Below are 27,502 nucleotides of genomic sequence, written 5' to 3'. Positions count from 1 at the left end.
AGTTTGTTGAGTTAGGAGCCAGGTATTAAAGCAGACATGGGAGCTGCGACGGTTACCACTAAGCATGCCTGCCAAAGGAAGCAGGAATGCAGCAAGGTTGGCCTGATGCAACATTGGCATTGGCATTGTCTGGGTTGGGTGGGTGGGGACAATGAGCTAAGGAAAACCTCTGTAGACTGCAACAAATACCCCAAGCAGAGACAGAGTTTGGAGGCGCTTAATGTTTAGCCCGGGGCACTGAAGTGCCTACAGCAATCCCAGATCCCTGCCCTCAACTGCTTAGTTTATAAAAATTCATATGGTTTCTATTTTCTGCTCGACGATGAATTTTAATCACATCAGGACTGCACAGGGGCACGCCGTGCCATACCCGGTTGATTATAATTAGACAAGTGAGCGATACAGAGAACACATGTCTGGCTTACACAGAAACACACTTGTATCGCTGTCACCTTGTTCTCGTTCCCCACGCCCCACCCCTTTCCTTGGCTCCTCTGATGCCCCCCCCTTGTGCTTCGCCATTAACCTAAATGAGGATTTCTCTTTGCAGTGACCCTCCCAGTACGGTTTCCCCGCCCTGCCAATCACAGCAGGGCCCTCTCCTCCAAAAGGACGCATCTCCAGTCTGGTGGTATTTGCCACAACAAGCAATAAATAACAACCAGGCTGCGTCCAAGGGTTGTTTGTAGCAAAGGCAGCAGCTTGCGCTCCAGCTAATTAAGTGACATGGCACTTGACAAAGCTGGTTTCTCGGCCCAGCTCTCTCTTTTCCCCCAAGATGAGTAATGGGCAGCAGGTAAATTGTAGCTGCTTTTTTGAGTCTCCTCCAAAGTGTCCTCCTCCCGGCTCCTCTGGGGTGGGAATGGCCAGGGGGCCCAGCCGCTGATGTCTCCTCCCGAGATGACGCGCAAAAGAGACATCTCTGAGCACGGCTGGGTGCTCACTGGCAAAGGGCGATAATACAAATGTATCAGAATAAAAGGGTGCGCTGTCACAATGCCCTGGACATGCACTGGCTGGTGAGAGGATGTGTTTCACTTTTGGGGAAAAGACTGAGAGGAGGCGAGCGTAAGGTTAATGGAAATAAAAGTAAAAATGAGCAAGCTCCCATTAAACTGAAACACATTTTTCTCAAGTTAGCCTCATCATCCCTGAAAGCTGAAACTCACAGAGGATTAAGGTTTGGCTAGCCTTTCCTAAAAATATAAGAGGAGCTCTGCTGAATAGCTCCACTTAGGCCAAATTTACATGATAAGTTGAAGCACTATGACACCACTTTAAAGTGTCATGGATTCCCTCAAAGGATTCTGGGAGTTTTCGTTCCGTTTGGAGATCCCATACTCCCCTCCCAAAATTGCAGTTCTCAGGGTGGTTTAATAACCAAACCCTCTTCACAGAGAACTGTAGCATTGTGAGGGGAATATGGGTCTCCTAGCAACTCTCAGCACCCTTATATATCCATCTAAGCCATCATCAGATCATAGAAAAATACATACATTAATTATGGGCTGTAGGAAGAATAGTTTCCTCTGGTCTCCCAGAATTCTTTTTTTTGGGGGGGGCATGACTGTTTAAAGCTGCACCAGAGTTCTTTAAGTTATGCTGTGAATGTGGCCTAAGCCACTCATTCTGACAAAGGTCAACCAGGTCTCTCTGGGAACCGCACAAGGAGGTCATGAAAGTGATAGCCTCACCTGTCACTACTGGACCCTGGGGTCTCACCCAATCCAAAGTGGATCTATTCTGGCCACAGTGTGATATCATGGTGTTTGCTGCAACACCTTCTTACTTACCCCTTCCTCCATCATGCTACATATCAAGGCAAGATGGGGCAGAGGGAAGGACCATAGCACAGTGGTTGCGTGTTGGTTTGTCTGCAGAAGGTCCCAGGTTCAATCCCTGACATCTCTGGGCACAGCCGGGGAAGGCTCCCCCCCTAAAACCCTGGACAGCTGCTGCCAGTCAGGGTTGAAAATACTGAGCCAGATGGAGCAAGAATCTGGGCTCACTGTGAGGCAACTTCTGGTATTCCTAAGGTGCTCTGGTGAATGCAGGGATCAAAGCTGTGGACAATGCCATAGATACCAGAGGAAGCATCTATTATTTACAGTACACTGCTTTTTTCTGGAGCAGTGCTGGGCAAGTCCACCCATCACTATCCTCTCTGCTCAAATGTGTGCTTATTTGGCTTTGTGCAAATTTTAAATACTGCTACAAATGTTGACTGATGGTACAACTTAAGCCAAGGGGAAAGGGCAAGGAACGTATGCCTGAAGTGACAAGAGATTAAGCTATCCCCCAAATAAAACACCTGCAAATTTGATACTGGCAGCTCAGAAGCATTTACACCTCTCTGGAATGTGGGGTTTCCTCTAGGCAACCTTGTGTCTGAGCGGCACCTTGCCTTCATCCCAAGCTAATACTGGGACTCTTGGCTGCGGGGAACAATATTGAGCCTTGCCCTTCTTTGCACCTCGTCGTCTCCCTTCTCAGGGTCCTCTGTGCCATTTTTCTAGCCTGGAGGTCCTCAGACTGTGGCCCACAAATGAGCTTGAGTCAGGTGGCCTGCAGCGTGTCTGTCAATTTGTGATTGAAGATGGGAGATGGCACATCCGTTGCCCTAGATACTCGCATTGATTTTTAGTTACATCTTTTTTGCTGCAATTATTTTTATTGGCATTAATCTGAGGAATGTTCCCTCCTCCCAAAATGAGGGAAAAAACTGAACCGACGTTTTCTAAGCAAGGATCTCTTTTGCCACAGAAGTTTCTTTTGCAGCCCAACCAGAACAAAAGAGAGGAATATTCCCTCCCCCCACTGGACTTTCAAGACTAGCTCAGTGTTCGCCACTTGAAGTCTTTTATTCCATTCTAATTAGCAAGCCATATGATTCACTGCCTCTCTTTGTCATGTCCTTACCCTCATAAAAACCTTATGAAGTGTGTATGCAATTAACCCTGCACTGTGGCAGCCCCACATCAAATTGTTTTTGCCTCAATTTTTGTTCACTTGGAATTTCTCTTTCAGGGAAGAAGAAGAAAATAAGATCACGACATCCATATTTGGGGTTTCATCTCAATGTTGTGACAGTTCGCCAGAAACAGAATTGGATGAGCCAAGCATGAGTTGCTCAACAGAAGGTTCTGTATCACATTCAGTCATTTATCATGTGGCCAAGTGTGAGTGGCACCAGAGATGGGGGAGAAGTGCCCCCCCCAAACAAGGAGCAACCCACCCCCACTTGCCCTCCTCCATTGCTGGACTCCTGTCTTTAGCATATACTGCCATTTTCAGAGAGTTTGATATGTGGGACACAACTCCCCCAGCTAGAAATATACTTTGCCCCTTCTGTGAGTCCCCAGAGTTTCCCCCCCTGATGTCACCACATAATGGTTAATCAAGATGTTCAGACGAGACCAGAGGAAACTATTCTTCCTACAGCCCATAATTAATGTATGTATTTTTCTTTGTTTTTCTATGATCTGATGATGGCTTAGATGGATATATATATATATATATATATATGCAGGTTTTGGTGCATTCCTGTACCCGTGAAAATCTACGAAAGCATATATATATATATATAGTATTTATAGGAACTCAAACACTGAGATCCTGCTCTGTTCCAGTAACAAGAAGCCGAAAGCACCAGCCTGAAGATGACGAGTGAGACCTCGTCGAAACGTCGCCTAGACACCCCAACTTTTACACGGGAAGACACCCGAGGACACCAAAACCTGCATTCCTGTACCCGTGAAAATCTACGAAAGCAAATATATATATAAGATCACATAAGATGGTGGCTCTTCGGACTTCTAGTTTCTCATAGGTTCTTGTCAGCTGGAAGGTTTCCTCCCCGTAGAGGTAAGATATTTGCTTTCGTAGATTTTCACGGGTACAGGAATGCAGGTTTTGGTGTCCTCGGGTGTCTTCCCGTGTAAAAGTTGGGGTGTCTAGGCGAAACCTGCATTCCTGTACCCTTATGTGATCTCTTGTTCCTACGCAACTGCCGAGACAACAACTTAATTCCCACATGCTTCCAACTTAAATTCCATTCTAAAACCCCAGCCACCGAAAGGATCCTGAAACGAACTGAACTATCCCTAATCAGAAACGAACTACACAAGAAAAGATACCTACTAGACCAAACCAACAAAGATCTACTCACTCTTCACCTCAAACTCTGTAACAAAATCCACCCTGCACTCTGGGACAAATGCAAACAACTAGCCGTCTGGAGAGCTGAAACGGAGACCTCACATAAGACAGACACACACACCAACAAACTCCACAAACTAGAGAAACGCCAGAAGCCCAGCCACCCTCCACAGCAACCCATGAAACAAACAGTACATAACATATCAGACAGGATCCTCACCACAACTGAAACCAAAGTACTCTCCAAAGGTTTCAACTTTGCAGTCGCCCCGAGACGCATCCCCACGGAAAACATCATATGCGGAGTCGAAGCTAGCCTAACCAAAATCAACCCAGATGAAGCCAATAAAATCAGACTTGAAGTCACCAACATCCTCTGCTCCAGCAAACCACCCAGAAGCAATTTACACAAAGAAGAACAGAAAGCACTCACCAACCTGAGGAAAGACAACAACATAATCATTCTCCCAGCAGACAAAGGTAATGCCACAGTGGTGATGAACACATCGGACTACCAAGCAAAACTATCAAATCTACTCCAAGATCCTGCCTACAAACCTATAAAAACAGATCCCACCACCTACCTGGAAAAAACCACCAAATCCAAAATAAAAGCCTCTCCTATCAGTGAAGAAATCCAGCTAAGAATCATCCCCAGAGAAAAATCATCCAGATGCCCCAAACTCTACGGCCTCCCCAAGATACACAAAGAAGGAACACCACTCAGACCAATAGTCAGCTCCATAGGCTCACCTCTACAAAATCTCGCTAAATTTCTCGCCAAGCAACTTCAGCCCTATGCAGAATCCATCTCTTCACACGTACCAAACTCCTTCCAGTTCATAGAAACAATAAAGAAGCAAAACCTACATCCTAATGACCTACTTGTGAGCTTCGATGTTGTATCTCTCTTCACACAAGTGCCCATTAATGAAGCCTTGACAGCTATTCAAAACAAATACAATCCCCCCGAATACATCTTGGACCTGACCAACCACTGCCTAACCAACACGTACTTCATCCACAATGGACAAAGATACAAACAGATAGAAGGAGCACCTATGGGATCACCCCTCTCACCGGTCATCGCAAACCTGTACATGGAACACTTTGAAACCAATGCTTTAGACAAGTCAGAACACAAACCCAAACTTTGGCTCAGATATGTTGACGACACCTTTGTAATTTGGCCACACGGGAAGGAAAAACTGGATAGCTTCCTCACACATCTCAACAACTTACACCCCAAAATACAATTCACTATGGAAATAGAAGCCAACAACCAACTTCCCTTCCTTGACGTCCTAATCTACAAAAAACCTGATGGCTCCCTAGGACACACTATCTACCGGAAAAAAAACACACACCAACCGCTACTTACATGCACAATCACACCACCACCCTGCACAAATAAACTCCGTAGCCAAGACTCTCATCTCCAGAACCAAACGCCTGGCTGACAAAGACCACTTGACAACTGAGTTACAGAATCTCTCAAACGTGTTAATTGCCAATGGATACCAGCAAAACAGGATTACGAAGCTAATCCAAAAGGAAACACCCCCCAAAAACCAAGACACAGAAGAAAACAATGGCATGGCCCTCCTTCCTTATATCAAGGGCACTACAGATAAAATTAGCAAAATCCTCCATAAACACAATATCAAAACAGCCTTTTGCACCAACCAAAAAATAGCCAATATCCTCAGAAACCCCAAGGATAAAATCCAGTTGGAAAACCAAGGGATCTATGAAATACCCTGCAAAGTCTGCCCAGCCACGTACATTGGACAAACAAACAGACGAATAAATGCACGTATCGCAGAACACAAGAATGCCGTCAAAAAAGAAGAAAAAACTTCCTCTCTTTTCCAACACATGAAAGAAACAGGACACGAAATTAATTTTGCAGATTCCAAATTGCTCTTTAACACGGAACATCACCACAAGAGAATAATCATGGAAGCCATCGAGATAGAGAAACACCCTCACAACATGAACAAGCGTGACGACACATCCCGCTTGCCAGACATCTGGAAATTAGCCCTCCCCACAAAAACTGACACCAGATCCAGAGGCACACAGAACGCCAACACCAATCAACCACACCAGACCCAAACCCAGACCCTCTCCACAGATGAATCACAGACACCATCCAGTAGCCAATCCATGGTGACACCTCCGGATGCTGCACCCCCCTGCAATCCCTACACAGATCTGGCTGACACAAGCCACAAAACCACAGCTCGCCCCTATACACGAAGCCAAGCCAGAGCACAACTAAGTACAGTACAGCCATCTTCTCAGGAAAACTCTTCACAAAGTTCAAGAGGTCAAGACACAAAGACTTTAACAACTAATCCACACCTAATGACCCACCTAAGTGGTACTCAGGATATCACTCAAGAAATCACTCAAGATATCTCTCAAGTAATTAAGGAACAAAAGAAGAAAAGGCACACTAGCCTGGGAACTTCCTCTCTGCCCAGAACATTGGAAGCTATACACCACACCCCCTCTACAGTATTTATAGGAACTCAAACACTGAGATCCTGCTCTGTTCCAGTAACAAGAAGCCGAAAGCACCAGCCTGAAGATGACGAGTGAGACCTCGTCGAAACGTCGCCTAGACACCCCAACTTTTACACGGGAAGACACCCGAGGACACCAAAACCTGCATATATATATATATATATATATGGTGTGAGAGACATTGGGAATTCAAATAATTCAGTGGTATATAAATGCCCTAAGTAAACGCATCCTTGGAGGATAAGCATTGGCTATTAACCAGGATAAGTAAATGGAACTTCCTTATACAGAGTCATTATACTTGTGAATATGAGATGCTGAGAGACAGGTAAGAAAACTGCTACCACCAGGTCTGCATGTGAGCTTTGAGAGGCTTCTGACTGGCTGCTTGGCTGACCCTTTAAATCCCCCCCCCCGAATAACAAAGTCAACAATTAAACACAAGGTGGACCAACGAAGCCACAAGTGGAAGACTATACCCCACAAGTTGTAGGGGGGAATAAATCCAAAAAGGTCCATATCAGAGATTTGAACTTAGGAATCCCCAAAACACTAAACTCTTGGGCATGGCTTTCTGGTTCCCAGGTGTGAGGTGTCTGGTGAATGTTCCTGACATATTCAGCATGGAGAGATACAGTTGTCTATATTTACAATGGATATGTTCCATCCATCCAGCATTGGAGTCTAGTGCTATTGCCTGAATGCCAGTCTCTCAGCCTTGGCTATATGCCCCAGCCATCATGTCCAATTCTTAAGAACAATGATAGTCCTCTGAATTGGGACATGAGTGCATTTCATTGCCAGTTGAACAGTGTGTATGTAGTATAATGGAACCAAGATTGAGGACTATTCCAGAGAGGGCCACATTTTTGAATTCAGAAACTTTGCAACAGAAAAAAAAAAACCAATTACATAACAATTTACACTGCATTGAAATGAATCTACAATCCTACCTTGTAATGTTTTCTTTTTGTGGATAATTTCTTCCTCAGTCCTTTGACTGAACTATTTGCAGATCTTCTCTCTAATGCATGAATCTGAGAACTAAAGTCAAACAGGATTGCTTCTATTGTTTGACTTACTTTGAATCAGGCACTGGAATGTACAAGCTATTTTTCAGCGTTTTGCAATTTCCATCCTAGCAGCAGTCAACAGGAGTCCAACAACATCCCCCTGATCTCCCCCTTCCCAAATATTTAACAGTGCCAATGCCGGAAACAATGTCAGATCCAGCTTAGTAACCTTTTTTTCACTTACTGGAAAATTAACTCCCTGTATTTAGATATCTTGTCTCAGTGCCAACACAGATCAATGCTAATCACAGCCCCTCCAACACTGTTTGTTCCCCTGCAACTGTTAGAACCTCTGAGGTGTCATTTGGCCAGGGGTCAATGGTCAGGTGCCATTTAAGCACTAAATGGTCCCTTGATCATCTCTAGCAGTTCTTGTGTTCTTGCCCATTGAACACCAGATCCCCATAGCTGACAAAAACAAATCCAATTCTTGGAGTGATTTTGAGGGTTGCAGGAACGTATCCAAAACAATCACAATGGATCGTTTGACTTTTATCCACTCCTCATTTTTTTAGCTCATACTTCACCTTTTCACATGCCTTCTCCTGATCCTCACAATAACAAACAATGGCTAAATAATTTGTTTCCAGGAAAAGGCAAGGTGAAAGCACTTATCGCTACAAAAAATCCATGGCTACAACTTGTTCAGAGCATTGCCATTTCTTTCTTCCCCCCTTTTGTTTGAAGACATCACACTTTCCTTTATGACAGTTCCCTCTCGCTTCCTTGAAGAATAGCTGCAAACCTGTTTATCTGTATAAAAATCTACACTGATAGCCCAAGGCATCAGCAAACACTCCAGCGTTGCTTGGCAGCAATAGAAAGCTGGCGGGCCAGCTGGTTTCTTTATAGCTTTTCATGAGAAAGGGCTTCTACTGGGTGAGGTTCCCTTTAAGATGTTACACCAACTCAGTACCATCAGAAGATAAAAAGAGCCTGTTTGGATCAGACCAAAAGTCTATCTCAGGAGCAGAGAATCCAAGAGCTGAATGCGGCCCTCCAGGGCTCTCTTTTTTGGCCCCTGGAACACTCCCAGATTATGTCTCTAGCTCTGCAGCATACCCTGAGTGTGTTTGCCTGGTTGGCATGCATTTTGAACTTTGATCATGCCTCTTGCTTGTATGGACAGAGCATACAAAGGGTGGTGTGAGCATGTTACCTCAATTGACTTAGACTTTCTAATGTTTAATAAAGAAAGGCAGGAGGCAGTACTAGAATAACAAGCACTTCTGTACATTAGGGAGGAAACCAACTTGGTTTCGAATGCTTTTCAACCTACTCTTTCTTACTCAGCTTGGCTGGACCTATTTTGTTCAGAGACCTCACAGAATGTGTATAATTCATTTTGTTCAGCCAAGTATTGGCCTCTCACATCTAAGAGCTGGAGTGTGATGTACACATTAAGGCCACCTTCACACCATGTATATTTAAAGCACTCTGATATCATTTAACAGGAACAGCTTCCCCCCAGGAATTCTGAGAGTTGAAGTTTATGAAGGATGCCATTCTGAGATTCCCAGCAACTCGTATTCAGAAGCATGATGCTTCTGTCAATGGATATAGAGCATTGTCCTCCATGAATTGTCCTCCATGAATTTGTCCAATCTTCTTCTAAAGCTATCCAAGTTGGTGGCCATCACTGCCAGTTGAGTTACTCTCTCAGAACTGAAACAATGTCAGTAGCCTCATGCCATGTCTTATGATAATTATTTTTGTTGTTATTATGATACACATCTGTCCTGACTTCCTGTCAGGGAAAATGCCCAAAGCACAAAACAAAACAAAACAAAACAAAACAAAACACACCAATAAAACATATAAAGGATACCATAAAATTAGTAATAAACAGCAAGCATAAACGCAAGTACCCGTTTTTATGTTGCAGATGGGATATTTCACATCTGACTGATTTCCCACCAAAAATATCTCAGTACACAAAGGTAACTAGAATGCCTGGCAAGAGAGGCTCATCTAGAGTCCTTGTTCCTGACACTTTTCAATCTGCAAGGAAGATTTCTTTTGGGGAAAAGCTTTCAACATGAACAATCTCCGCATTCGCAGCCCTGAAGGTCATTCCATGCAATTCTGCTACACATGCAAATAAGCTCTCATTCATTAGTGTTAACCAACTCACCCGAGCAATCAACTCCCCCACCATGCCAGTCCAGCTTCCATTAGCTTCGGGGACGCCGTACACTCCGTCACCAACCAGCTGGATCTTGTAGTTGAAGTGCAGGATCGCAGCCAGTTCTGCCAGCATGTCCATGCAGAAGCCTTCGTATTGGTCGTTCCCTTCCAGCTCTTGGTGGTTTCCCTTGAGCATTAAGTAAGGGTTTTCCTGCATCGAAACTGGGCAGCTGTCATTCCCATCTTAGTCATGGAGTCGCAACAGCACTAGATTTAGCACAAATCGGAAAGCAGGGGCAGGTGATGTGATGGACTCCCCTGGGAATCACCAGGAAGGAAACAGTCTCTGGGAAAAGATTCTCCAGACTCTCTCCTCTTCCTTTCAAGCTCATCTGGGATGCAGCAATGGCAAACTAGATCCAAACTGGGAGATTCTGCACCCCCCCCTCCAGTCCCTCATGATTGGTGGACTGAAAACTATTTCATTCTGTTTAAGTGGCATCCATATCAGAAAATGGATTAGTAAGGGAAGCTTTGTCCCACTCCATCCACCAGTTGATTAACTTGGCAAGTATAGGGTGGAAGCCAGATGTGGCCCGTGGGCTGCCAGTTCCCTGAGTACAGTCTACTGGGAAGACAGTAGCCTTCTTCAACCAGGTGCCCTCCAGATGTTTTAGATGAGAACTCTCCTTATCCCTGTCCATCAACCATCCTGGTTGGAACTGATGGGAGCTGGAGCCCAAAACATCTGGAGGGAATCAAGTTGGCATAGCCATCCCTGGAGTCTTTCAACTGGAAAATATTTAGTTAGAGCACAAAGTCTCTCTGAGTCTGGGGCTGAGAAGAATATGGACAAAATATAGACCACAAATGGAGACTTCAAGTAATCCAGGAGATGAAGAATAGCTTAGGAAAACCAGAAAGCATTTGGCCATGGTGGAAGATGAACAATGCAAGGAGTTATGAAAATGAGCACCTGCAAATATAAGCCTAGGTGACTCAAACTGTACCCATCTTAACCACCACAAGAAGTTTTACATAGGCAGAAGAGGTGACCTACCCTCTCCATAGCCCAACTAGGGCCATAAGCAAACTGCATGTGGAGAGAGGAATTTAAAACTGTGATGCATGCTCTCATTCTAACCCTCTCCCCAGTCAGTTCTGAACTAATCAAATATAGTTTCCATGTGATGTGTACCAATGTGAGTTTAATTGAGATGTCATAAATGATTTCTGGTGCTGCAGTTGGTGGTTTGACCATCTGTTTCTTCAGGGACTCAGCGTGCGACTCTTTTCATGGAATGGATGGGCATGTGGAATGGAAGGTTTGTATCTGGAGGTTGCCCCTGAGATGGCAGAGCAGAAAAGGAGGTCACCAAGACCCTCCACGCTTACCAGGATGGTGGTGACAATGAGAGTGGTGTTGAAGAGGCTCTCTGACACATTGGAAGAGAAGATCTGGTTATCCATGGTAAGGCCTTTGGTAACATGCCAGTGACCGATCTGTAGGAAAGAACAGCAGAGTCATTGACATTGACAGTGGGAAATGCTGCCATGTGGCTGCACTGACTGACAACAATGGGGCCACACCAAAATCATGTCAGAGAGAGAAAAAGAAAGAGAAAGAGAAAGAGAAAGAGAGAGAGAGAGAGAGAGAGAGAGAGAGAGAGAGAGAGAGAGAAATGAAGTACCCTTTGGCTTTGGCAAACCCAAAGAGGATCTGGGGAGGGGGTGAGCTAGTCTTGTCATGGGCCTGCTTCCAAGGGGTCCACAGTAGAGGAAGTGATGCTTAAAAACTCTTTATGAGCAGGATGCGGCATAGTGTCTGGGAGGCAGGCGATTTCAGGGCAAAAGTCCCCACAGACTAGAGGTTGACACTGTTAGTTCCTCCATTAAGAGCCACTGTAGCAGATTATCTCAACATGAAAACAAATATATATTTATCCCCTCCACTGCTCTGTTGCACCCTAGTGAAATGCTTTGGAGCAAAAGCACATTCTCTATGGTGCTTTTAGCCACTAATGACCCTGATGTCTCATCCTCTATTGTTGCTGCCTCAAGATTAATTAACCCTTTCCAAATGACACCGTTCAAGCTAATCAACCCAACTATCCAACAAGGAGTATAATCTGCCCCATCTAAGCTTCCATGCTATTCTTATTAAAACTAATTTACACTCTCCAGCGGCAATGGAATGGGGCCATAAATCCTCCTTGACACACTGGAAGTCTAGCTCTCCCCTTTGTGCAGCAGAAATATCACAAGATCAAGGAGATATTTGGGGTCCTGAGCTCCCAGCTTTTCCAGTCTGGATGGGAGTCACTCACTTTCAAGATGGATTTTTCTTCTATTGTGAATGCTGATCTTGTCTTCCTGCTGACCCAACTTTTTGGCAGGTCCCTAAGTCAATCCAGGTAAACTGCTGAAGGGCTGAATTTGCTAGAGCAAGGCAAAATGCAGCTCAGCTCTTCTGCAAGTTTTAGTTTGGAGGTATGATAACTTTATTAAATCTTTGCCCCTGTATATCTCATATCTAAAGTCTTCCAAGAAACTGGAAGCATGTGAAGTGGAGGTTAGAACTTCCATTGCCCACAGGTCTTTTTTTTTTTTACACTTCTTGTGTCTTGGAAACTGACCTCCAATTATCTTGGTGCATTTATGCTTCTGACACAATACACACAGATACTGGTAAAATGAGTTGTTTATGTCCCGTCCATGTTTTAGTGGTGCTCAAAAATCCATGCCTTAATGCTCAGATGTTGGGTAAGTTTGGAGTTTCCAAACCACTGCACAGGGTTTTTGTAAGAGTTGATGGAGAGGACTCTGGAACCTTATTCTACCACCCACCCAGAGAAATGCTGTTAGCACGTCATCTTACAAAGACTGCCAGTTGTGTGTGTGTGTGTGTGTGTGTGTGTGTGTGTGTGTGTGTGTGTAAGCTTGCTAAGGCCTCCAACCTCAAGACCTGAAGCGGCGTTTTATTTGTCCTTTGGCTACCAGCATCTGAAAGTTCCCAAACCAGGTCAAAACAGAGACACCATTACAGTATTTTGGGGGGATATTATCATGTCCTCTTATTATCAGTATCTATGATGTGGGAAAAGCTGAGCCCTTGGCTCAGTTCCAGTGTCATCACCTAAGAACCTAAGATCCTGCTGAATCAGGCCAATGGCCCATCTAGTCCAGTCACACAGTGGCCTACCAGATGTTGGTAGAACATGAGACTCTTAATATCAGGGTCATGGGTTTGAGCGCCATGTTGGCCAGAAGATTCCTGCAGTGCAGGTGGTTGGTCTATGTCAGATGCAGATGGTGGTTGCTCGTGAGTAACCAACCAGGACTCCGACCTGTCTTTTACAGGTTTTATTTGGTGCAAACTATTTACAGTGCATAACCACAAAGTTCATCTCCTTCTTAGTCACTTGCAGAATCTGGGAGTGGCCCCTTCCGGCTTCTCCCCCAACACAAGAACTTCAGCACCCCAAGCCTCCACCTCCCCTCCTTGCGTTTCACCCCTCTGCGCAAGGTGGGCGATGGAAGTGGTGTGTGTGTCTCCTGGCCAGCCGGGCAAGGTGAGGCACTTGGGCTCTCAGCAGCATTTTCAAGCCCTCTCCTCACTTGGCTGGCCCCTTCCCTCTCTGCTTTACTGGAGGTGTGGCTTTCCCCACCGCTGGACAAGGAGCTGCTCCTCAGAATCATCGGAGGCTCTCTGTATTCCCCTGCCTCCCTCCCCTGTTCCGATGGCAGTCCCCTGACAGTCCAGATGGCCCTTGTGGTTCCTTCCAGTTCTATGATTCTATGTCTGTAGGAAACCCTCAAGCAGGATTTGAGCACAAGAACACGCTCCCCTCCTGTGGTTTCCACTAACTGGCTTTTGGAAGGTTTACTGCCTCTGAGTGTAGAGGCAGAGGATAGCCATTATGGCTAGTAGCCATCCCTAGCCTTCTCCTCCATGAATTGGCCTCACTCTCTTTTAAAGCCACCCAAATTGGTGGCCACCCCTGCCTGCTGTGGGAGCAAGTTCCACAGTTTAACTCTATGCACTGTGTGAAGAAGGACTTTCTTTTATCACTTTCTCCATGCAAGACCTAATTTTATAAATGTCTATCATGTCACCCCGACTCGCTTTTTCTCTAAACTAAAAAGTCCCAAATACCGCAAGCTTTCTTCAGAGCAGAGCTGCTCCGTCCTCTTGATAACTTGTCGTTTAGCACTCCTTTGAAAGTATGCTAACTCATCAAAGCCTCATCACCCCCTTGTGGGATGGCGAGGGCTTGCATTCCCTGGCAGATGGAGAAAGGACTTGCCCCTGGGATGCAACCGTTGGAGCAATAAAAGAATAGACTGCAAGTGGTCCTGGCGTCTCTTCAAAACTAGAAACTTGTCCTGCACCAACTGAATACCGGCTTGGATTGGCTGGTGCAAATCTCCTGACACAAATGCTCTTTAGCTGCTTGAAATCCCACTTCAGTTTAATGCAATAATCACTTTAAGTGGAATTTAAACTGGTTTAAGTGAGCATGTAATAGAAGTGTGGTCTGATATAACTAGATTGGTATTGGCTACATGGGAGCAACATTTTCAGATAAAGTCTTAACGCCCCCCTTTTTTAAATAATAATAATAATAATAATAATAATAATAATAATAATAATAATAATAATACTTGCCTAGGTGTTTAATGAACAGACATGGTGAATGGCTGTAGGTCAGTGGTAGAACATCTACTTTGCATCTCCAGGTAGGGCTGGGAATTTTCCCTGCCTGAAACCCTGGTGAGCTGCTGCCAGACAGTGCCGCCAGTACTGAACTAGATGGACCAATGGTCTGAACTCAGTAGAAGGCAGTGCCCTGTGTTCCTATGTGAGTCTTTAGATGGCTTCTTGTTTTGGGCCTCAAGGGCTTCTTTCTCTGCTGTTTTATCCAGATGTTTTATCCACGCTGTTCTTTTTAAGCAATTCTTCTAATTGCTGTTATTAATGTGGTTCATTGCAAGACTTCTTGGGCATTTTTAAATATAATGAGGGGCTAATAATGAGCAGCCTGGCCACCCAGCTAAGTGAACATTTGCCCAGGGGGCATCCCAGCTCAGAGCCCATGCTCCTAACCACTATGCTCCACCAACTCTTCTCCTTGATAGGGATCGCCAATGCTCTCCATAGCACATCCTCCATTCCTCCCAGAGCAGCTATTTAGTATCAGATAAACTTTAATTCTGACAACTCTCTAGGTCGGTAATTTCTTCCTTCCCTGCTGGCATGCGGAAACTAATTGGCCACTTTCAGCGCTGCCTCTGACGCAGGAGTGGATGTGACCCTTGCCTGTGTGATGGTGCCAAGGCTAAGTACATCAATGTGTCAAGGTTATTCTGCCCCACACTGTGCTTACACAGACTTGGAGATGACTCTCTTGATGGCATGGTAATGGCACTAATTGGCTCCCACAGTCCTCTGTGCCTGAAGTGGGATACAACAGAGAACAAGAACACACCACATTGGCTCTCTCAGATGGTTGGGATATGGAGCTGGCTGCATATTACGGTCACTACATGAAAAGCTCTTTTCCGCCCCCTACTGAAAAGTTTGGGGCTGCTCCATCAATAGGTAGAGAGAGCTGCAGGGGATAAAAAAGCTTACACGCTGTAAAAGAGGAGACACCGCTTGACGTTCCCGACTGTTTTCCAACAAATGTTTATCTCGCCTGGCTAATTTTCTGTATACCTAAGGAGAGTTAGCTGTTAAAGGAGCAATGAGGCCCGACAGGTTTTAACAGTAATCAGAACGTGCACCGTGGATGACAAAGGTGTGTTGTTCAGCAGCAATTAACACAATGAGACAAATGTAGGTTAAACCTGGCCACAATTTTGTTGGTTACAGCAGATCAGAGTTTGGTGCTGCATAGGGCAAGGATCCTGCTCTAGGGAAGCTCACTTGCTGGTTGGTATCTCTCCCAGCCTGGCTGCCGGGCAGTCTGGAGGGAGTTGCCAGGCAGTTAGAACCACCATGGCACAGGTTGTTCCTGTGGGTCCTGCCAGAGGCCTGGTTGTGTGGCAGCTGGCTCTCTTCTCTCAAGCTGGAGCTGAGGCCTTAGAACACAGCACTGGAGAAGGAGAGGGGATGTTAATAATTCCCCCCATGCAGTTGTAATTGCTCCCCCTCCCTTAAAGCTACTGCTTACTCCATAAAGCAAAATGAGTACCTGAATGTTTTGCCCTAAAGGGCAAATAGCAGTTTCACAGGATTTGCATCAGGAAAAGTGTGTGTTGTGCATGTAAGGGTTAAACTGTCCTTTCTCCATGTTGCAGAGCTGGCTGGATTTGGACCTGACCTGTAGCTGCCACTAAACTTTTGCAAAGACAGCAGGAGATCCTATCACGGATTTCTAGCTGTCATCTCTATCTTGGCCCTGAGAAGACAGATAAGGAGGCAGGTTTCCAGCTACACCACAAGTCAATGGTGGTAGCTCCTTGCTGCCCTCTATGGGCAGTGAGGAGGTTCAGGCAGGGGAAAGACAGGATTTATGAGGCAAAATCCTGGCAATGTTCCCCAGTGGGGTCTGGGGAGCTCACTGCATCCCGCTGTGCCATGGAAGCCCGTGTCTGCCAAATTGAAAGGCAGAGAACAGGATCCTGGACTAGATTAGTCTGATCCAGCAGAACTGTTATCTTCTTAGGTGCTGACCTTAAGATTGCAATTCATTCATTTCATGAATTTGGAAAATGTGCACGCCCTTTCCATCAAATGTTCTCCTATGTTATTGATGTTGCTCAAGAATTCTAAGAACCAAAAAAATCGGCGCAGTTTTGAAATCGGGTTAAAATCCATGAAGTTTTGACAGGTTCAGCCTGCCATCTTGATTCAAAATGGTGCCCCTTTATATCCAAACACAGATGAAAACATGCTCTTGGGAACCACAATGCCAAATTTGGTTACAATATCTTCAGAAGTGTCCAAATGCAGAGTGAGCACAACTTTCCAAAATACATACTAGATTATTATAGTAACAGAATGATGCAATCAATGCCTATCTAATAATGGTAGTTATTATGCACCCTCCACATTCAGAGGTGGTGTGTCACTGCATAGCAGCAGCTGGGGAGCACTGTTCATTGCCTTCCCAGTGGCATCTGGTTAGCCACCATGGGAAGCAAGATTAGGAACCAGATAGACAGTTCGTCTGACCCAGAAGGACTCTCATTGTGTTCTGAAAAGACACCCCAACAGCCCTTGTTCCTATGGCTGCTGGCAGAGCAAAATGCCACTCCTCTCACTTCTGTAGTCTCAAGGCAACTAGAATTTTGAGCAGAGTTTTTGTCAGGCAGGTAGCTGGGGAAGAAAGCACATAAGCCATCCATAGCCTTTGGTAAGTAGAGCCCTGTAAGGTTCTGATGACAGCTCTTTTCCCCCATCAAAGCTCCCAGCTGCCTCACAGCACAGCCCTCCACACACCATCCTGTCTGATGATTTGATAGCAAGAAGGGCTCCATGCGCCCACTTCTCCCAGCTAGGGTTGATACCAAGGAGAGATGACATGCTAAGTCCTCCATGCCCTCTAGACACCAAAGCACCATCTTCGATCTTCCGAGCCTGGGAGCAGCGCTGTGAACTGGCAGCCTTGAATATGCATGGATGGGGTGACTCAAAACAGGGCGGCTATTTTGCCTGAAATGAAGGTAAATTTGCTTTGTGCTCATGACACATTTATCATGATGGCTCCTTCTCCTTCCCCAAAGGGGAAAAAAGCAATTGTCATTCACTTCTGGATATCTTTGTCATTGCTAATGGTGCTGGGGGAAGAAAGAAGATGTTTTAGCACAAGAGACAGCAAGGCAACCAGGCAAGTGCCTTATTGTCGGTCCAAAGAGAAGGGATTAGAGTCATGTGCAAAAATAGTAATATTTATGTGGCTGCAGAAAGATGGCAGCAAGCCTCAATCCACCGACATATACATTTCCAGCACCAGGGTTCAGAAAAGGAACTTACAAACTTGGCCCTGTTCAATTCCCAGATGCACCTTGCTGCAAACAGAGGGCCTATCTCATGTGGCTGGACAATTTACTCCTAAATATGCTCAACTAGTTTGGACTAAATAAAAATTGTGCTGGGACTTACTATGTTAATATATTAAATATTAAATCACTTAATGGTGTGGGCTCCTTTGGCCAATAGCACAGTGGAGGATGATGAAAAGCCTTAAGCACTGCTAATTTGCTTGCTGGCTGAAATCTGCATCAGCTTCAAGGTTCACTGAATTTTCTATCAAAGCTGATGAGCAGGAAACCCAGGCAACTTAGGGAGAGCCAGAGAGATAACCCGTTGGGGGCAGAACCTCTGGAGAAGGCAGAAGTGGTGTTTTGAACCACAGCAGCCAACTAATTCGGCTGCTGGGAAGCAGACACCAGTTTCTCTTGTGGCAGGCTGGAATGGGTTTAGCCAAATAGTTCCTAATTACATCTACTTTAAAATAATAACAACATTGAAATTTTTCCCAGGGCTCACTCCAAAGGAGAAAAAGGAGAGATAATCAGCAGTGCTGTGGTCCATAAATTAAGATTGCTGTGAAGTTTTGACTCAAGGGTGGGGAAGAGAGGCTCTTTAACTCCTACAGAATTTACAGGTGCTTTTCTGCATAGTACTGAAGCACCGCAAACACAATTGAAGCCTCCAGTGGACATAATTTTTATAGTGGGTTGTCACATCCTCCAGTCTGGCTTTGCCAAAACCCTTCAGCTCACTGTTCCTTACTTTTTAAAACACATTTTAAGTACTGTTTACATCTGAACTTGCTGGTTTGTATTATATGGCTTTTTCACATCCAGTGCCCTTTTAAAATGCGTTTGGGGGCATTATTGGGTTGTTTTTGTTTTTATTTTGATTATGTATTTTGTGTTTTCATATTGTGATTTTATATTGTGAACCGCCCTGAGACCTGTGAGTATAGGGTGGTATACAAATAATAACATAAAATAAAAGTAATTAACAGACTGCATGTTTCAATGCTAGTCTGTTTTGTGTGTGTTTTCTCCAAATACAGAAGAAACAGTAAGTTAATTAAAAGTGTAGGTTGGAGCCTTGTCCCTGATATGCAGGTTTTCAATGAGTAGTAGGAGGTTCTTGGTTGGAAACCATTAAACCATTTGACACTCACACCCCCAGCAGATTTTTGGAAAGGTGTTCTGAACCAGATCATAGGGTGTTGGTTTGGACATGGTTCCAATTCTCTAGCTCTGCCACAGGTTCATTTGCTAGTCCAATATGTCTCCCTGAATTGTTTTAATCCTGTGGGGAAAAGGATGTTGGTCTAAACTGGTGGTGTTGCCTGGTTGGCACTGATCCGTGACAAGGCCTTTTCAGGGGTGACTCCCCAGTTGCAGAATGGCTGTCCCCATCATTATTAACTTTCAGGAGGAATTTTCAAACATCCCTGTTTACCCCGGTGTTTGGTGGCTGAAGATCCATGGATGGTAGTATATTTTAGATTGTAATTGCTTTTAGAATGTTTTCATCTGCAACTGCTTTGAAACGTTTTCAATTGTAAATTGTTTTTAGATTTTTAAAAAATCTGTCCTGGAATGTTTTTCTTTGCTTTTGTTTTTAAATTTTATTTCAATTTGCTGCCCTGGGCTCCTTGAGGAGGAAGGGTGGAATATAAATTCAATCAATCAATCAATCAATCAATCAATCAATCATTAATACTATTTATAGCTTTGTTCAGTGGGGTCCTTCCTGTGTCCTTAATGTGTGCTTAAAGCCAAACCCAAAACATGACACAGCAGATGCACACAATTGGCTAGTCATGGCCTGGAGGGAGTGCACTATGTGCAGACTTGTCTGCAGCCACCCATATGTTTGTGCAAATAAGCAACTAGGTGACGTTTGCCTAATCCCTCCCAACCCAATAGCACATGCAGCAAAGCTGTCAAGAGACAGCTTCAAGTCACCAGGCAGCAGCTTTCAGCACCATGGATAGCTCTCCCATCTACTCCACATTTAAGTTGATGTGCTGAGAATAGCGCTGCCATGTATATTTGTTCACTTTATGTTCTGCTCCATAGTTAAGGTAAAGGTAAAGGGACCCCTGACCATTAGGTCCAGTCGTGGCCGACCCTGGGGTTGCGGCACTCATCTCACTTTATTGGCCGAGGGAGCCGGCGTACAGCTTCCGGGTCATGTGGCCAGCATAACTAAGCCGTTTCTGGCGAACCAGAGCAGCGCACGGAAAAGCCGTTTACCTTCCCACCGCAGTGGTACCTATTTATCTACTTGCACTTTGACGTGCTTTTGAACTGCTAGGTTGGCAGGAGAAGGGACCAAGCAATGGGAGCTCACCCCGTCGCAGGGATTTGAACTGCCGACCTTCTGATCGGCAAGTCCTAGGCTCTGTGGTTTAACCCACAGCACCACCCGCGTCCCTCTGCTCCATAGTAAGACTGTCTTAATAGTCATTTACAGATTTACAGACTTTCATGATGTAGATGGGTTTCAAAGAAAGGGTTATTAGTTGGAGTCTTTATCATTTCTTTCTTGGACCCATTTATTCTGTTAAGGAAGAAATGATAAAGACTCCAACTAATAACCCTTTCTTTAAAATCCATCTACACCATGAAGGTCAGCAGGGAACATATCATACACACCTTCTTGGGCAAGGAGGTCCACAACTGGAGTACCATCACCATGAAGGCTCTGGGTTTTTAGAGCCACCTGCCATGGTTTGGGGGTGTGGCACATGCAAAATAGATTCCCTTGGATGATCCTAACATGGCAGAAGGAGACTAAAGTAAGATGAAGGCACTGGGTTTGTGCTGTGTGACTTCTCCGTGTTATTTTAGAAAAACTCAGCCGCAAATGTTGTTCCCTGCCTCAGTACCTCCTTCCTTCTTGCCTCACTATTCTCGCTCCTCTATTATTTATCAGCTAACTGCATTATTTAACTCACAGTAACACATAACTGCATGGCAGAGAGCTCGTGTTTGCTCAGCACTTTGAATATGTAAAGCATTATAAGGTTGTTATTAATAATTTGATAGGCTCTAAAGGCATCCGGGCTACCATTTGAACAGAGAATGATAGGCTGCACTGAGATGCTGCCAAGGAAGGAAAGCCAAACAGATGGGAAGGCAGCCAACAGAAAGTGGCTGAAAGGCATTCTTATGAACCATGCTGCCCCCTTGTCGAAAACCTCCCTTTAGCATTGGTGTGGCTTGGCTACTAAAAAGGATGCTAGTTAATGGACTGTCAAGGCAAAAGGCAACTTTTTCCACTTGGAACACCAACTCACAGCTACAGCAGGAGGAGGCTGTGAATCAGGTTTGTCCAAGATGGGCAGCAAGGAACTATGAAAACAACAGATTTTGACTCTTGAGTTGTCTGACAAAGTTGCAAAGAGATTTCTGAAAGAAAGCACTTTTAAGGCTTCACGGAATTATAGAACTATAGAGTTGGAAGGGACCACAAGGGTCATCTAGTCCAACCCCCTGCAATGCAGGAGTCCTAGCTAAAGACTCTCTGACATGTGGTCATCCAACCTCTGTTTGAAAAGTGAAGGAGACTCTACCACCTTCCAAGGTAGCCCATTCCACTGTCAAACAGCTCTTAGCACCAGAAAGTTCTTCCTAACGATGTGATATGGAATGTTATCCATTAACTCTGTTCTATCCTGTTCCTACCCTTCACCTAGGATGCGGGTTCAGTTTTCCAAAACCGACTTGTATGGTATAGAGGTGGTGCTGTGTTTGCAAGCCTCTCCTCATTCTGGGCTTGCCCGGTGATTGACATTAGGAAGTTTCTGGCCTGTAGGTCCACAGGCCCTGTGTCAGGAGCTCATCCTACACTTGAGTAGGACCCTGGCAGAGACACATGCCTGACTGGCATGTTTGCTCCCTCCTGGTAGATCGTTTGGGAGCTTCATAAGCTTTCTTCAGCCTGAACATCACAGCGACCGATGCCAACAGACATTGACACACTTAGGGATCCGCTGAGTCTGCGTAGTTCGCGTGACAGACCTCAGCAACTCAGCATTTTGGCTAATCTACTTTATTTACATATAAAGACACACAGAGCACTGCAACATGGCTCCCCCTCTCTCTATCATCAGACAGCATATAGAAAAAGAACAAAAGACAATAGTTCCACTTCACAGAACACAGTAACACAAACATCCTGTCTCCATAACTTCCCACTCTATGGAGTCAAAACATATACCGCCATGTGACAGACAACAATCCCATGACTGCAGTCATGGAGCAGGAATTCTAACACCCTGGCCCTCACTTCATGCATGCCAAAAGAGCCTGCTTATCAAGGTGGCAGTTCACAGCAGTTCTGAGAAAGGTCCTCTGTTTCTGTGGCCATGACCCGTGGCGTGGGTTGTCAGCACCCGGGGCAAGGCAAGTAATTTGCGCCCCCTAACCCGTGGATTTGCGCCCCCTAACCCTACCCCTAACCCTAACCCCCAGATGTTGCGCCCGGTGCGGCCGGCCCCCCTGCACCCCCCACGCTACGCCACTGCCCGTGGATGCCACCCACTCTTTCCACATTGGAGCAGCCACCATGGCTTCTGGGTGGTGTCTTCCTCCAGCCCAGATAAAGACCATGGGCTATTGGTGCTCCTCTGCCTACAAGAGTTGTGCCCACCCTGGAATGGCCCCAGTACTTATTGCGCCCTGTCATGGCCTGTTTAAATCCCAGTTGGCTGTCCTGTGCTTATTGCAACTTTATCATGCCTTGGCCCCACCACCTGTGGCTGCACTGAGCCTGGACCCGAGAACACAGAAGATCGTGAATAAGTTGCAATTTATGGCAAGCTGACAGGTATGGAGATTTCTTAGAGGGGGAATCTTAAGCTGCACAATCCTAGGTTGGGGTAGAAGCGAGTAAAGAGAGTTTTCCCTAGAACAAGCCACTTTGCCTACATTCTGCTTAAAAGATCACGGAAGCTGCCGATAACTTTGCGCAATGGAGCAAATTCTGTAATTCCCTCCCAAAAGCCACTCTCTGAAAAGCAGCGCTTGTTAAGCTGGAAGGATAAAGAGCTTCTTGAAGAAAAGGAAACAAAGATGGATCAGCACTGCAGGCAGTCATATGCTGCTAATTCCACACACACACACACACACACACACACACACACACACACACACACACTGCTTAAGTTACCACCACCGGGAGCTTTTCCTAGGCTATCAGGTTTTACTCCAAGCAAAAGACAAGAGACAGACAGGCAGACGAACTGAGAAAATCTTGCCTTTGCTTTCTGACTCTGAGTTTCCTAAAAATGGCCAAACTTAACCCCGCTGACGAAGGAGACGCCCCTGCTCTAGGAATGTTCCTATGTGCCCATCTGGACAGCACTGCTGTGCTCCCAAAGATTAAGCATTGGAACTGCTACAATTCCAAAAATTACTCTGTGATAGTGGCAAAATCTATCACAAATCTAAGATAGGATCTTGCTGAGGATTCATGTGATCTGATCTTTATAAAGACTCATCTCATGTTCAGATAAGCAGTAAAGTCTATTGTTCCTCTAGACAATATACGCCTGCATTCGCAGGGCTATTTCTATCATGATGTTCCCCTGTTAATTTCCACATTATATTTGAGATGGCACATGATGTTAAAGCCACTATGGTGGAATATAGCACAAGTTTAGTGCTCATCACACTGCTAATTGCAAACATGTTTTTGTTTTTTTCCTGGAAGCATATAACATGGAAATGAGCACTAAGCTTTCATTATATTCCACTACGATCCCAGAAGTTGCTTTTATGTCATGTGAAAGCTCAGATATAATGCAGAACTTAACAGCTAGGGAAGGATCATGAAAGTGGAATAAACTGCCATATGAATGCAGTCATAGTGGCCAAGTGTGTTGAGAAGTACATAATTCAAAAGTGATGAACTCATTCCATAGCCACTTTTAATAGTCTTTTTACTTTTTAATTTGGTTGTGCATATATCCGCCTAGTCTCCACTCCCCACCAAGACACCCTTTCCCCCCATGTTTTTTTTTTTACCTCGCACAAAACTTAACTACTTCCACAAACATATCAAGTCCTTTGTTTATCTGTTTATTGCAAATGCATTTTACATTGCAATCCTAAACAAGTTATCTTGGAAATAAACCCCATTAGAATCAATGGGATTTGCTCCTGCATATATTAGTATAGGACTGCGGCCTTAATCTCCCAGTTTTCTCATTGTTTCAAATTGGTCCATAAGTTGCAGTGAAGTAATAATAAAAGGCAACATTGTAAAACAGCACAAACAACCCTATCAAGAGCATTGGGGCAAATTATCATCTGCTCAGGTGCAAATAATTCTTGTTGGAGTAAGTGAGTCTTAAACAGCTCTGCAAAAAGCCAGGTGGATAGTTCCTGGGAGGACATTCCATAGTTGGATGATGCTATAGAAAAGGCCCTCATATCCCCTCCCATCCTTAGAACACCTTGCCAGCAATGGGTTCACAACCATCTCTGTACATATTTAGCTTTCTTTAAGGGACAGGTGTGACTAACCTAAAACAAAAGAGCAGAGAATAATCCCATATTCATGGGCGACATGACAGAAAGAACATTAGGACTTTGAAGGACAAACCAACCTGAACCAAAGTGCTAATTGGAGTAGACATTTCCTTACCTGTCTGAAGCCATTCCTGGTATACTGCAGGATCTTCAGGGCATAGTTTGATCGTTGACCTTTGCTGTTGAATTCTATGTGGCCGGTGAGACCTTCCAATTCTACCTGTCCAAGAGAGGGTGAGTTGCAGCGCCAAATATGGAAGATTTCTTTTTAGCCCCAAGCACACTGCTCTGGAACATCCACCCTCTCATTTAAAGCCAGAAGGAAAACAAATATGTTTCATCTAACATCTTGGAACTGCAGCCATTCATAAGGCAAGTTTGGGGTTGCATGGTAGAATGCTCTCTCACATTCCTGCACAGGAAAAGCCATTGTGTTAGGGAGAAAGGCTGGGAGCTTTTGGCGAGGACAAGCATCTGATCCCAAGAGGTCTTCCACTCCACCTGAACTGCTAAATTCTCTTTTCTCACCACACCCTTCCTCCTGTGATTAGAGCTGGAAGTTGCGCTGCTGAAGGCGGGGAGCTTAATTGTGTCTCATTCCACGGTGTTGCTTGGGATTTAGGGCAAAGAAACCCTTACCATGCATTGTTAACACAAATACACAAAGTACTGTCATGTTAAGGGATGGTAAACACAGCAAACCACATGCTGCTAATTGCTGCCTGTGCACTATGACACTGACAACAACCCTTTTCAGTTTTCCCACCTTGGAAAATTAGGTGGCATTTCTGCAGCTTCCACATTCAGGGCCGGTTTCCCCACAGTAGAATGCAAAACTCCAGGGTGAACTTGTGATGGCACAGGGCAAGTGACTTGTCTGTTATCACTGACCGCCCTTAGGTATGTAGACAGATGAAACCATTACTGCCAGTGTAGTGTAGTGGTTAGAGTGTAAGATTGGGACCCAGGAGATCAGGGTTCAAATCCCTACTCACCTATGAAGCTCACAGGGTGTGACCTTCGGCCAGTTACTGCCTCTCAGCTTAGCCTACCTCACAGGGCTGTTGTGGGGATTAAATGAGGAGGAGGAGGAGGAGAACCATGGATGCCACCTTGAACTCTTTGGAGTAAAGGGTGGCATGAAAATGCAACAAACAAACAAATAATAAAATAAAATAAAACTCATCCGAGACCCAGGAAGCTGGCACAGGACCTGCTTTGCCAACAGAAATTGATTTAATAAAAGGTAATCATCACAGAATAAGGCCTATGTAACTGGTACTCTATCAAGCTGAACATATCCTGGTTTTCCTGCTCCCTTTGGGACCTCAGAAAGGAGCCTTTTAAGTGGTGGCTCCCTACTTGTGGAATGCTCTCCTCAGGGAGGCACACTTGACACCATCATTGCTTATCTTTAGGCACCAGGATAAAACATTTCTTTTCCTCCAGCTCTTTGGCTTTTAATCTATGGCCTCCTTCAGTGAGTGGGACTTTAGAGCAATTCAGGACAAAATACGTAGTTTGGGTATTGCTCTGGAGAGACTTGAAGTATGTGATGAAAGCTACATACTCCAAACTATCAAGCAGTGGCTTTATGAACACGAAAAACAGCAAATTCCTTCCAGTAGCACCTTAAAGACCAACTAAGTCAGTTCTTGGTATGAGCTTTCGTGTGCATGCACACTTCTCCTCTGAAGAAGTGTGCATGCACACGAAAGCTCATACCAAGAACTGACTTAGTTGGTCTTTAAGGTGCTACTGGAAGGAATTTGTTTTGTTTTGACTATGGCAGACCAACACGGCTACCTATCTGTAACGAAAAACAGCGTTAGTCTCCTCACACTGCGAGATCCTGTTCTCCAGAGGCCCTAGGCATAACTACTTCAAACAGATGTTACACCAATTACCTAAAAGACCTACTACTTCCTTCCCAACAAAGAGCTTTTATGCTCGCAAGACTAAATGCCTTCCCCATCAGCAGTGACCACTGGTAAAGGTAAAGGGACCCCTGACCATTAGGTCCAGTCGTGGCCGACTCTGGGGTTGTGGTGCTCATCTCGCTTTATTGGCCGAGGGAGCCAGCGTACAGCTTCCAGGTCATGTGGCCAGCATGACTAAGCTGCTTCTGGCAAACCAGAGCAGCGCACGGAAACGCTGTTTACCTTCCTGCCAGAGTGGTACCTATTTATCTACTTGCACTTTGAGGTGCTTTTGAACTGCTAGGTTGGCAGGAGCAGAGACCGAGCAAGGGGAGCTCACCCCGTCATGCGGATTCGAACCACCAACCTTCTGATGGGCAAGTCCTAGGCTCTGTGGTTTCACCCACAGTGCCACCCGTGACCATAGGTAGATACTCGCAAATTCCTTATCAAGCCCACCTGTGTGCCTGTAATCAGGGAGTACCAGACTCACTGGACCATATTCTCTTGGACTGCCCTTTGCACAGCAGACTCCACAAACAGATGCTGATCAAAATGCCAGACCTGCGACCCACGGCTCCGAGAGAAAGCCAAATGAGGTTCCTCCTAGTGGACAGGGACAAGGACATTACTGCCTCAATGGCTTCCTTTTTAATCTCCATCCTATCTGAAAGGGTTCTTAATGACTCATCCCTCTTGGGGAATAGACAGGGTGAAGCAGAACAATTGAATGCCTTGTGACCCTCAACAGCCTCACTCCTGTCCCTTTTAAATCTATCTGTTTCACTGACTTGAAATGTCTTAACTTGAAATGCCAATACAGGTATTTGTATTGTATTGTAACTCTGCTTTCAAACATGTGAATAAGTTTCACATGTTTGGAAGTGAGAGCTGGACCATAAAGAAAGCTCATCACTGAAGAATTGATGCTTTTGAATTATGGTGCTGGAGGAGACTCTTGAGAGTTCCATGGACTGCAAGAAGATCAAACCTCTCCATTCTTAAGTAAATCAGCCCTGAGTGCTCACTGGAAGGACAGATTGTGAAGCTGAGGCTCCAATATTTTGGCCACCTCATGAGAAGAGAAGACTCCCTGGAAAAGACCCTGATGCTGGGAAAGATGGAGGGCACAAGGAGAAGGGGACGGCAGAGGACGAGATGGTTGGACAGTGTTCTCGA

General features: G+C 45.1%; 1 protein-coding gene across 4 annotated transcripts in view; it reads right to left on the bottom strand.

The window, feature by feature from the left end:
* Positions 1-27,502, bottom strand: part of GRIK4 (glutamate ionotropic receptor kainate type subunit 4) — a 470,359-nt gene that overhangs the window by 63,416 nt on the left and 379,441 nt on the right. For 3 of the 4 annotated variants that reach the window (XM_081843083.1, XM_081843086.1, XM_081843084.1), the window contains exons 10-12: positions 24,520-24,624; positions 11,286-11,393; positions 9,898-10,101 (exon numbers count right to left, since the gene is read on the bottom strand). In XM_081843083.1, coding sequence (XP_081699209.1) covers positions 9,898-10,101; positions 11,286-11,393; positions 24,520-24,624 — 417 coding nt within the window. The remainder of the gene's footprint in view (positions 1-9,897; positions 10,102-11,285; positions 11,394-24,519; positions 24,625-27,502) is intronic. The other variant, XM_081843085.1, reaches the window with a different exon arrangement.

Source organism: Podarcis erhardii (assembly GCF_964252035.2).
Source record: "Podarcis erhardii genome assembly, chromosome: 16".
Taxonomy (NCBI): Eukaryota; Metazoa; Chordata; class Lepidosauria; order Squamata; family Lacertidae; genus Podarcis; species Podarcis erhardii.
This window is presented reverse-complemented; position numbering and strand designations above follow the sequence as displayed.